Genomic DNA, 12,330 nt, shown 5'->3' with positions numbered 1-12,330 from the left:
TCAATGAAAAGAACACCAAAAAAAGGAGGTTTAGGTTCCATTTTAACTGTTTTATTGAAGATTCAGTTTGGTCATCAGGGGGATGGGACAAGAGAGAAATGGCATTTTAGGGGGAACTCCAGACTTACGTGGTATTTTAAAAAATATTTTTAAACATTCATTCCCAAATTACATATAAAGTGAATCACTAAAAAGCATCTCTTCAGATTCACCTGAACATCCACAATGAGTCTGGAATCATCACAGAGCCTAGGTTTAACTTTAAGGAGAGGACACAAGGCCTTCACAGTTACAAGACAGTCCTTCCTACTACAGAGATCTTGTCAGTGCCAGGACACCTGCCAGTTCATCAGAGTATCAGTCTGCGTCCACATTAATATTCCTCTACTGGAATTAGGGGTTTTTGAGATGGTTTAGACAGCATGAAGTACATTATGACATAACATCAGTCTTGATGGACAATTTCCAAGAAAAACACCCTTGCTTATTGCTCAGCACGCATCCGCCAGATTAAACTTTGCTAGATAAAATACTGATTAATCATGGAAGCTAATTTTTTTAATTAGATGGAACGAAGAAAAAACATCACTGTGGTCGGGATATCACAGTGAGTGCATAGTCCTGACAGTGAAGCACGGAGGTGCAAGTGTGATGACATGAGAATGTAGGAGTGCAAAAGCTATTGGGAGATGACACTTATAGACGCACCATGAATGCCCATGGAGATTCTACAGTTTCCTTTAGCAGACACTTTTATCCAAAGCGACATAGATCTGAGAGTAGATACAACACAAGCATAGGTCTAGTCAGGGAAAACAACCTGGAGAAAACAAGTTCAGGTATGACAACAGGACTGCGGTGCCTACAGGCAGTGTGGGAGGTAATAGAATGTTTTTTGTTTTGCTTTGCTTTTTAGCAGGCTGTCAAGTGTAAAGGTGTTGGTGAAGAGCTGGGTTTTTAGTCTTTTCTTAAAGACTGAAAGGGACTCTGCAGACGGAACAGAGTTTGGTAACTCGTTCCACCACCGAGGAACCACAAAGGAGAAGAGTCTATCTATTGGCCGGCCCTGTTGTGGTGGTTGTATCAGGCACCTTTTGTTGACCAAGCCTAGTGAGAGGGAGGGAGTCTAGACCTGAATGAGAGAGTTCAGGTAGGAGGGAGCTGTATTTGTTGTAGATTTGTATGCAAGTGTCAGAGTTTTGAATTTTATGCGGGCAGTAATTATAAGCCAAGAGATACTGGCTGACTAAATGACTTCCTGTCTGCAGAAGCTTGGCAGAAGAGGAATATCCCAGCATGACAACCACACAAATTACACAACGGTGTAACAACGGTTTCTAAAGAAGGAAAAAGTGAAAGATACGACCTGACCAAATATGTTGCCTGACTTAAAGTCAATAGATCATTTTTGAGATATTTTAAAAACAAAGCTAGAAAAACACAACTCCTCTGATAAAGAGCAGCGGAAAATGTCTCTAAGGAATACACTAAAATTCAAAAGTTTGGGGTCACTTAGAAATGTCCTCAGTTTTGAAAGAAGAGGATTTTTTGTCAGTGAAGATAATATTAAATTAATCAGAAATACAGACTAGACATTGTTAATGTGATAAATGACTATTCTAGCTGGAAATGACTGATTTTTAATGGAATATCTACACAGGTGTACAGAGGCCCATTTCCAGCAACCATCACTCCTGTGTTCTAATAGAACATTGTGTTAGCTAATGGTGTTGAAAGGCTAATTGATGATTAGAAAACCGTTGTGCAATTATGTTAACACATGAATAAAAGTGTGAGTTTTCATGGAAAATGTGAAATTGTCTGGGTGACCCCAAACTTTTGAACGGTAGTGTACATATCTAGAAATTTGTACAATGCTGGTATCCTGCTGCAGAGGAATGAGTCTGTCATCAGAAACAAAGGTGGACATAGCACACCTTTGGCACAAGAACTGAAAAAATAAATGAGTAATGACAGGTGTACTTCAAAGTGTTGCACTGAGTTCCAGCCTGCATTTTAATATAGTAAATCATATAGTAAAATAGCTTTTATTTTGGCATAAGAGGAAATACTTGACACTTAACCATACAAATAATGCATTCAGAGGTGACATAATTTCGAATCATTCGAAATGTAAGTGATATTGGACAGGGACGTACTCATTTCTAATGTATACTGTACAAGTCCTCTGTAAGAACCCAGCCTTGGTAAGACAACGATATTTGCAGCTGTGAAAGGTAAGAAGAAAAGTAGGAAGCAGAATGCAGATGCAAAATCTGGTCTTCAAGTATATTGCAATATTAATAAGGAGTTATTACAGTGTAACAATTTGGTTAATATTTTAATCAACTCCACACGGTACAGAATTTAGCTGCCAGGCTTTTAACCAGAGTCTACCAAAATTTTAGATTCTTTTAAAGCTGTCAACATGCTCCCTTTAGTAGCGTTTGTTCAAATTCACTTCTGGAGAGCAAATCAATAGCAGGATATTAAAGGCGGACAGAAGACCTTTAATTTGGCAGCATTCATTCTGCAGACAGTACATAACAGCTGACATCTTTTAAAGTTTCTTGACACATGGAGAACCCTTGGCTTCTTTTCAGCCACAGAAACCTGGTTCAAAACTCAAAGCTCCCAGCTTCCCATCAGGACATAAATGCTCCTGCATTATTACATAAAAACTGATGTGTTCAAAATAAAATTAGCACTGAATGGCACATTATCACATCAAACCTTAAAACATTCAAGCAGAAGTCCCCACCCCCCAAGTGACGCCCATAACATGGTTAAGAAAAGCAAGGAACTGGAGTAATGTTAACAGGATGCGTCTATTTCTATCATGACACTGTGTTAACAGGCTTCAGAAAATCTAACCTGGGAAATAAACGCTAAACAAAAATGGACACGAATCAATTTCATCTGAACTTTCAATGTCGGATTATGAGATATTCCCAACATTTGATTCAGCAGTACCAGTATCTGAAGAAAACAATGTGACCAATAGGCCAACAGTTGCCAAATTAAGATTCATTTTCCATCTGAAGCAAACCAAATAAATTCATGCTTACAAAGATTGGAGCTTTACAGACAAACAGCTTATTTAGTATTTCCTGCAGTTTACTGATTCGACCCCACACTTGGTTTTATTGAAAGCTGAAGTCAAGTGACACAGTCCAACTGTGACGAGGTGCACTTTAAAAAAAAAAAAAGAAAAAACACCTGTAGTGGATACAGTGATAACAACTAAAACAAACTCATCCAGATGTCCCCTATCAAGAGTAGAGGCGCTCCATTACAACCTTGACAATCAACAACCTGTCAGTAATGTGAAACTATAACTTTCAGCGACATACTGGATTACTTAAGGGCTGCAGCTAAAGATTTTCTTTCACAGCAATGAAATTTCTCAAGTCATTTTTAGTCTATAAATAGTACAAAAATGTGGGAAATATCCATTAATATATCCAACAGTTAAAAGGGGACTTTTTTTTTAACAGCAGCCAAAAAAAAAAAAGTACAACAATAAAACAGAGAAAAGCAGAAAATGTTGACAATGAGGAACAGAAACCAGAGAATCAGTGCTGCAAAGAGGGAGATGCTGCTTTGCTTTCTTGTATATCATTTAAAATTGAATGTTTTTAGTGTTGAACTGTTGGACAAAAGAAAAAAAATCTGTGATTTAAACATAAAAATAATCTACAGAAGAACAGATGATGAAAATAGTGAAATCCTCCTCTTCCACTTAGTATTCCAATCAATACCACTCATATCTGCACAGTAAATATCAAGCTGTAGACATCAGCTGGTTAGTTTAGCTTAGCATAAAGACAGGAAACAACTAACCTGGCTCTGTTTAGAAGTAACAACATCTCCCTACTAGCACCTCAACAGGTCACTAATTACCAAAAATACTTCTTGTATGTTTAACCTTAGGATAGAACCAGGCTGAACATTACTCCTATCCAGTCTACACTAAGACGAGCTGAAATGGCTGCAGCTCCCTATTTAACAGGCAGATATGATATGGTCTGGACATGTAATGGTCCATTTTCAAAAACTGCAAAATTCCTTTTTTGTCCCAACAGAAGATTACGTCATTTCACAGACTGGTCGCAAACTCAGAGGAACAACTGCTAACTTCATATCAAACATAAATGTGAATATTTTCATCTCCTGACTAAGATCCTTTTGCGTCCCTTAACAATTTGTTTTTATGGTAGGTTTTTCAAAACAAAAGAACTGAAAACAGTGAACTGAACAATGCCACCCATAAAGCTTTTAAAAAAACCCAAAAACGGTTGGATTATTAGATGCATTGATTTACAGAGTGCTAATATGTAACTTACTGGGATACTTTTCAAGCAAAACATATCAAACATTTTCTTGACTTGCTGAACCGGGAAACTGTGCCGTTTTTTATGGCTTATGTGATGTAATGTAAGTAGGGCTTTAGGATGTTATAAAAAGCATTTTTCACAATTTTCTGTCATTTTCCAGACTAAACAATTACTTGAGAAATTAATCAACAAAATCAATATTAAAAAAAAAAACTAGTAGTTGAACCTAAAGGTTGTCATAGATTTTAGATGTTGGCCCTCAACAGACCTGTGGAAAAACCTAGATTAAGGTGTGAGGAATACATTTAAAAGCTCCACTATGAAAGGGACTGGAAGACCCTGATCCAAAACATAGAAAATACTGTAAGCAGAATCCAAAATGTGATCGACTTGAATAGGCAGAACACCAACCAACTGCAGAGCAGGTCCAGGAAAGCAACAAAGCATGTTTTGAGAATTAATGTTTAGTGACATCATGCAGACTGAATATTAAAATCTCAGGTGCTTGCAGACATACTGAAGACAAAAACAAGGGCAACTGGCAAAAGCTGTAGCTGCACTATGAGAAAATGCAAATCACTTAGTATAGTCCTTAACTATTTAGAGATTACGGTTCATTTTTAAACTTGCCTCGGAAAGGACCTTCATGATTTCTGTGCTTATGTCCTCAGATCCATGTTTCGAAATAAAAACAAGAATTAGCAGCTGCAGAGTATTAATCTAAATCTTAGTCCTAGCTTGTCGTTCTGAAGGAATCTGGTCAATATATTTTGAACTATTTGAAAAAGCAGACTACATGGCCAAAAGTATGTGGACATCTGAATGTTGCACCAGTATGGCTATTGGAACATTCTCCACTCTTGCGGTTTCAGATTTTGGTACATATTGCACCACACACTGAAAAAAACATTGCAGTCCTATGAAAACTAAACAACATTTCTTGAGCTAAAAAAATAGAAACACCAGGTTTCATACATTTTTTCAGATAATCCAATGGGCTTAGATATGTTTATTTAGTCTAAGATGTAGGAGGCTTTTCTCACTTCCTTTAATTTTGGTGGAAAAATAGCAAATATGTTAGCATGCTGGCTTTCTAAAATGTTTTATCCAGACAGAACTGGCATGAAAGTATAGAGACAGGGGTGCCTGCATAGTTTTGGCCATCTAGTGTCATTTCAGTGAAAATGGCCAAGAGGAAAAATATATCTTCCTCAAAAGCTTACTAGTACATTTTTCAAAGTAAAATTACTTCAAACATTAAACCAAGAATCTGATTGTTAGTATAAATTATGTCAAACAGTCAGATTATGTTTCCTAATTCTGTCTTTTCAGCATCTTCTCTTAACACTCCACTGCTGCTGTTACAGTAAAAATAAACCCAGTAAAAACTTTTCATATAAAAAATAATGTGTGTGATAGCTGAATTGTGGGATGAATACATGGAAAGCAGGTGAGTTTGGTTTGTATGTTGGTTCCCCTACAGGCACTCATTCTGTCTCTGTCTGATAATCTCTCCATCACGCTCACTCATTCTCTCAGACTGCAGAATCACAGTAACATGGCATACATGACAGTTACCTGGCACAGAGATAAGGCAAAATAAGAGGCAAGTAGGGCAGCGTCATTACTGTCCTCTCACCGCAAAAACCTACTGCAGGCCTCTGCCAGACCTTCAGAGAACAGCTGCTGGCCAGTTGTTTTCCTCTGATGTGTTGCAGTAAACGAGCTTCAGCAGTGACTATCTGCCCACCAGCCACAGAGATACAGATGGACAGACAGACTGCCCTTTGTCCCTCCACAGCAGCTGTTACTTTGCAATTAAAACTTAAAACAAAAACACATTTTATATAAAAATGCTCAAAATCTTTTAGTACCACACCATCATGCTCCGCACGATCTGGATTGCTTAGAAATACTTTAAAAAGACAGAAGTCTGTCCTTCATTCATGTTGAGCCTTCAGGTCTGAGGTCTGTTTCAGTGGAACTCCACAAACTCCTCCAACGTCTTTGGAATCTGGTTGTGGTAGGTGATTTGGTGATGTCGGACGGCGCGCGCTGCCAGGCACTTAAGGCTCATCTTCATCTGTGTCTTCAACAGGATCTCTGAAACTCCTGTGGTGCTCTTATCTAGTGGTGTCTTCTTCTGTTTGTTGGTCATGTCAGTGTGAGCACCTGCCTCGACCAGGTTGATTATGATGGCGTGTAGCGTTAGAAAGTCACTGATAGGTCGGTTGTACTGGACAATGACATGCAAGGGGGTGTTGCCTTCATGGTCAACCGCATTGACCTGCGCACCGCAGTCCAGCAGCAGTTTGGTGACTTGGGCATTGGGGAAGCTACAAACATCATTGGTGTGGAAGTCGTCAACCGGCGTACTGGAGCTAATGGCCAGATGTAGCAACGAAGAGCCCTCTCGTGACCGTGGGTCCAGCTGGATTAGATTGTAGATGTGCTTGTTGATACTGGCGCGCTCCTCGTCACTGCAGGTCGTCTTGGTGGAGATGCAGGCCAGGTACAGAAAGGTAAAAACATTTGACTCATAATTGTCCATGGCCTGGGGCAACTCAGATTCACCTGCCACTTCAACTCGAGCCATACTGCGTTGAATCTCCAGCACACTGCAGCATAACACCTGCTCGACAGAAGAGGCTAACACACGCTCCTTTAGGTGGACCATCTGGGAGAACACCTGAGCAAAGCGCAGCAGGTCTTTGTGCGTGTTCCTGTTTCCTTTCTGCCGCAGGCAAAGAGCATGAAGCCACAGTTTGATGCACTGTTCAAACTCCATGTTATCAGCATAGACAGCACCACGATAGATGATGGGATGTGACACGTCAATATTGTCTGAGCCCAGGATACGCTCCCGGATCATAAGCCCCTCCATGTGCAGAGCATCTCGGTCCACTCGAATGGCCTCCAGGTCTTGGAGTGTTTGACACTCGCCACGTCCCCCATAGGCCTCAACGGGGGACATCAACTCCTTGACAATGACAATATCTGGATCACGGTAGCGTTCCATCATGGCCATGTGTAGGTAATGATAGGTCTTCTGTATGTCATAGTTCTCTCTGTCATTGGCGAAAGAGGCACCCAGCAGCTCCAGGGCCTCAATGCGGCTGTGAGCGTCACAGTCAGCGTGTGCCAGCAGCAGCTCCACCACATCAGCTTTACAGCTCTCTGCAGCAACTTTCAGCGGCGTCATGCCATGTCCGTTCATCACCATGGCTGCCTGGCAGTGCATTAGCTCTTTTACAATTTCTAGATGACCAGCCTCAGCTGCAAAATGCAGGGCAGTGGCCCCACAGTGGGCCTTGGCATTTGGGTCTGCCCCCTGCTCCAAAAGAAATTTTACTACATCCACGTGGCCCTTGTAGGCAGCGATCATCAGGCAGGTGTTGTTAAACTTGTTCGTGATGCTGATGTCTGCATTGTGTTCCACCAGGTAGCGGACAATGTCCAAACGTCCATCGAAGCAGGCAGCCCGCAAGGGAGTGGAGTTGGTGATGGTGGTGTGGTTAACGTTAGCATGGTGACTAACCAGCAGGCGCACCACTTCAAAGTGGCCCGCTCCAGCAGCACACCACAGCGCTGTGGCCCCGTCAATGACATAGCTGCAGGACAGATGAGAGACACATCAGAAAAACATTATTATTATCGTAATTATTACAGTGCTTGCCCCAAGATGAGGAAGTATTCCTTAAAGCTTCAACACTAGAGAAAAACAGGACTGAATACATAAGTTGACTTCTAATTCTAAAGCACATGAATGCATTATTTCAATTGATTTTTGAATCAATAGAAAGTTTTATTGCATTTGCAAGTAACTACTGAAAGAGAGACAGAGGGACAACTGAAAAAGCATTATTTCAGTATTATTACTGCTCAGGTCAGAGCAGTATTCTAGCTTTGACACCAGGGGCCTCTGCTGTGACATACTGAGGGTTGTGGTCCGCTAAACCAACCAGCAGAGCTTCATCTGGCAGAAGAGCACCAGCAGGTCTATGTGTTAGGGCAGGGACTCACTCAAATGGTTTTCAATAACAGGTGTAAAAACAATAACAAAGTTTCAGTACTTTATATTTCAATACCATACTTAAAAAATACACAGCATGTTATCCTCTAAAACTGCTTTTTCCATGGCAACCTAAGACCATGACACAATTTCATACAGACAAAGGTGAAATCTTTAAGAGACGTCTTCAGTCTGACCAACTGTCCAAAATCGAATCTTTGAGAGACGTAATCTAGCTAAAACGAAATGGAAATGGTGCAATTATTGGATGATCATTGGATGATCATCTAAAGATTTATAGACTGGGCTGAGCTCCGTGTTTCACGGTCTTAAACATGCGTCTGTACATGGATAAATATTGTACAAGCAATGTATATGTAGTTCAGATTATAACTGTTCGCCACTACTTGGATTTTTACATAACAGATTGTGTAATAGCATGTTTGATTTGGGTTATAGTCAGGAATACCAGAGGTAGTCAGATATTTCATTAGAGTAATATCTAAATGCCACTGAGGTTGATAGCACTGGGATTAGTGAGAAAATAAGTTTTATGTGACTTAGGTGAACCTAACCTTCATTGCAACACTGTCAACGTAAAGAAAACGTGAAAATGACAGCTCCTACCCATCAAACCGAACCGTGCCGGTCTGTTCAGTGTCCACTCTGTAGTGGTCCAAGAGCAGACGGACCACTTTATCGTGTCCATTCCGCGCCGCGATGATCAGGGGAGTGGACCTCTGGCCGGCGAGGTGGGTGACATAGCCCAGCAAGAACTGGGTCTCCGCCTCGGAGTGGTTGAGCAGCAATGCGGCCAGGGTCAGGACTCGGCCCTCACTGGCTGCCTTGTACACGTAGCCGGCCAGAGACTCCATCTGAGCCCGACAGGCAGCCAGGACCTCCGCTTCCTTCGCAGCTGACGCCCGTAATGTCCACTCCTCCAAAGGAAGCGGCCTCCCATTAAAATCTCGAAACAAGCCACAGTGATCACATGAAAAGGGGCTCGTCTCCTCTACAGCCCCAACAGAGATGTTCCTGGTCCAAATTGGTGAAATTTCACAGGGTAAACGCCCGATACCAGGCGTCCAGCTTCTGGATGTCTGTCTCCAAGTGACAAGCGTCAGCTGAGCAAGCTAGCCGGTTAGCTAGCCGCTAACGACAGCGACCTGGTCAAAAAAAACACCTGTTTTGGGGTCAAGATTGGACAGAATTGTACCTTGTCGGTCGCTATAAAAGTCCACACTGTGTAGTTTCTGTCTAAAACCTAAAACAAGTGTCAAATATTTCAGAAGCACACACAGGTACTGTCACCTTTAGCTATCTAGTCTTATGCCGGAAGTTGCCGTTCAACTTAAAAACACCTCCGACTAGTACTTTCTCCAGCAGATATGGGTTCCTTTTTCTTCTTCCTCGTAGTTTTAGCCATGAATTGTAACGAAACAGAGCATTATTGCCACCTACTGTTACAAAATGCTCATGTTCTTGTCAATTTCATGTCCTGAAAATAGGTTAAGGTATGTTTCAAAACAAAATTTCCAAAGGAATTTCTGGTGATTGTTTAATGGCCCACGTAATTGATCCTATTGTGTCTTTTATTTGCATATTATGGCCCATAGTATGTACAGGTAATTGCATCACTACATTTTCCATAAGCTTTCCACTGAAGTGCAAGGATGAATTTAGTTTCGCTGATCTCATCTAGTCTGTTATCTCTTTTTTGTATGTGACTTTGTACCTACAATTCTACGATTTCATTTAGCAAACACTTTTATCCAAAGTGTCGCACATCTAAGAGTAGATATAACAGATCTAGTCAGGAGAAAACAACCTTAATAGGTGCCATAAAACAAGTGCAAGTGTGATCGGACCTTGGTGTACAGACAGTGTGGGAGGCAATAGGATGTTTTTTGTTTTGTTTTGCTTTTTGCAGTCTGTCAAGTGTAAAGGTGTTCAGTGAAGAGCTGGTTTTTAGTCTTTTCTTAAAGACTGAGAGAGACTCTGCCGATGGAACAGAGTTTAGTTACTCGTTCCGCCACCGGGAAACCACAGAGGAGGAGAGTCTAGCTATCAACCAGCCCTATTGGGGTGGTTGTATCAGGCACCTTTTGTTGGCTGAGTGTAGTAAGCGGGAAGGAGTGTAGACCTGAATGAGAGAGTCCAGGTAGGAGGGAGCTGTTTTCATTGTAATTTTGAATACAGGTGTCAGAGTTTTGAATTTTATGCGGCAGCAACTGGAAGCCAATGAAGTGATCTGAACAGAGGGGGTGACATGAGCTGTTTTGACTGGTTGAAAACCAGATGTGCTGCTGCATTTTGGAACATCTGCAGAGGTTTGACCGTACATGTGGGGAGGCCTGTCAGTAAGGAGTTGCAGTAGTCGTTGTGCGATGTTACGAGAGCCTGGACAAGGAGTTGTGCTGCATGTTCAGACAGGAAGAGTCTAATGTTCTTGATGTTATACAGGGCAAATCGACACGACCGAGCAGGGACTCAATGAAATGAAGATTTTAGCTCATTAGCCCAGGGGTGACGATAGATAGATAGATAGATAGATAGATAGATAGATAGATAGATAGATAGATAGATAGATAGATAGATAGATAGATAGATAGATAGATAGATAGATAGATAGATAGATAGATAGATAGATAGATAGATAGATAGATAGATAGATAGAAAGATAGATAGATAGATAGATAGATAGATAGATAGATAGATAGATAGATAGATAGATAGACAGACACTTTATTAATCCAGAGGGAAATTCAAGTTGAATTGGAGATGTCCCAATTGAATATCTTTTTTGTGATTCTCTGAATACCTTCACCAGTCTATTTCAAAGGCGAAGCATTTGGCATTTATTTCTGATGTTTGGAGGTTCCCATGCCAATTTCCAGTAATGGCCAAAACTGAAGTAAGTTTATGGACTTCCAGAAATGATCAAATCACTCTATGATGCACTGTATTACAACTTGTATGTTCCTGGAAGCCCCAAACACCAGAAGCATAGTCAGACAGCAGACCCACACATGAATTGTATAGTTGTGTAGAAGCATGGAATTCTAGATTACCACACTGCTTAACTTTGTTCAATACAGATCCCAGAGCTCTGCCTGGTGACTGAGCTAAAACATTAACAGCTTCCTTAAATGTCATGTGTTCATTCAGCGTCAAACCAGGATATTTATACTGGTTTGTATATGACAGCACTATTGGACCAACATTAAAAATGACTGAACTTCTCTCCAATGATTTTCTCCTGAAATGTACTATTTGTGTTTTGTCTTGATTTATCACTCGTCTTCATTTCCTAGTAGGGAATGGACTACTTACAAAAAGAAAAAAGCTACGGCCCTGTAGCAATCCAGATAGGAGCATTTTAATCTACTATGGGTATTTGAACCACTAGTGAGGTAAGGCTGGGGGGAAAAGTAGCAGCACGGGTTAGGGATAGGGTAGCACGCAAACTGAACCGCTGGCATCACTCTGCACTGCAACTTTAATGACTGCTCTCTTCATGACAGTGTTACATTGGAACTGCACTACAGCTCACAGGTAAAAGTCAAACATACACTACTGTCCAAAAGTTTGGGGTCACTTAGAAATGTCCTTATTTTTCAAAGAATTTTTTTTTTTTTCAATGAAGATGACATTAAATGAATCAGAGATACAGTCTAGACATTGTTAATGTGGTAAATGACTATTCTAGCTGTAAATGGATAATATTTAATGGAATATCTACATAGGGGTAGAGAGGCCCATTTCCAGCAACCATCACTCCTGTGTTCTAATGGTACATGGTACATTAGCTAATCATGTTGAAAGGCTAATTGATGATTAGAAAACCCTTGTGCAATTATGTTAGCGTATGAATAAAAGTGTGAGTTTTCATGGAAAACATGAAATTCTCTGGGTAACCCCCAAACTTTTGAACAGTAGTGTATAATTAGACTAAATTGATTTATTGAAACACCAACAAGA

General features: G+C 40.7%; 1 protein-coding gene across 1 annotated transcript; it reads right to left on the bottom strand.

Annotated features, from left to right (window-relative positions):
* Positions 1–1,990: 1,990 nt before the first annotated feature.
* On the bottom strand, positions 1,991–9,711 carry fem1b (fem-1 homolog b). Its single transcript, XM_023272804.3, is given in 3 exon segments — positions 1,991–7,948; positions 8,977–9,247; positions 9,250–9,711. Coding segments are annotated over 3 exon segments (1,968 nt in total). The 5' UTR covers positions 9,311–9,711; the 3' UTR covers positions 1,991–6,312.
* Between the last annotated feature and the right edge of the window lie 2,619 nt (positions 9,712–12,330).

The sequence above is a fragment of the Amphiprion ocellaris genome, chromosome 3, assembly GCF_022539595.1.
Source record: "Amphiprion ocellaris isolate individual 3 ecotype Okinawa chromosome 3, ASM2253959v1, whole genome shotgun sequence".
Taxonomy (NCBI): domain Eukaryota; kingdom Metazoa; phylum Chordata; class Actinopteri; family Pomacentridae; genus Amphiprion; species Amphiprion ocellaris.
The sequence above is the reverse complement of the archived record's forward strand: the minus strand, read 5'-3'. Positions and strand labels throughout refer to the sequence as shown.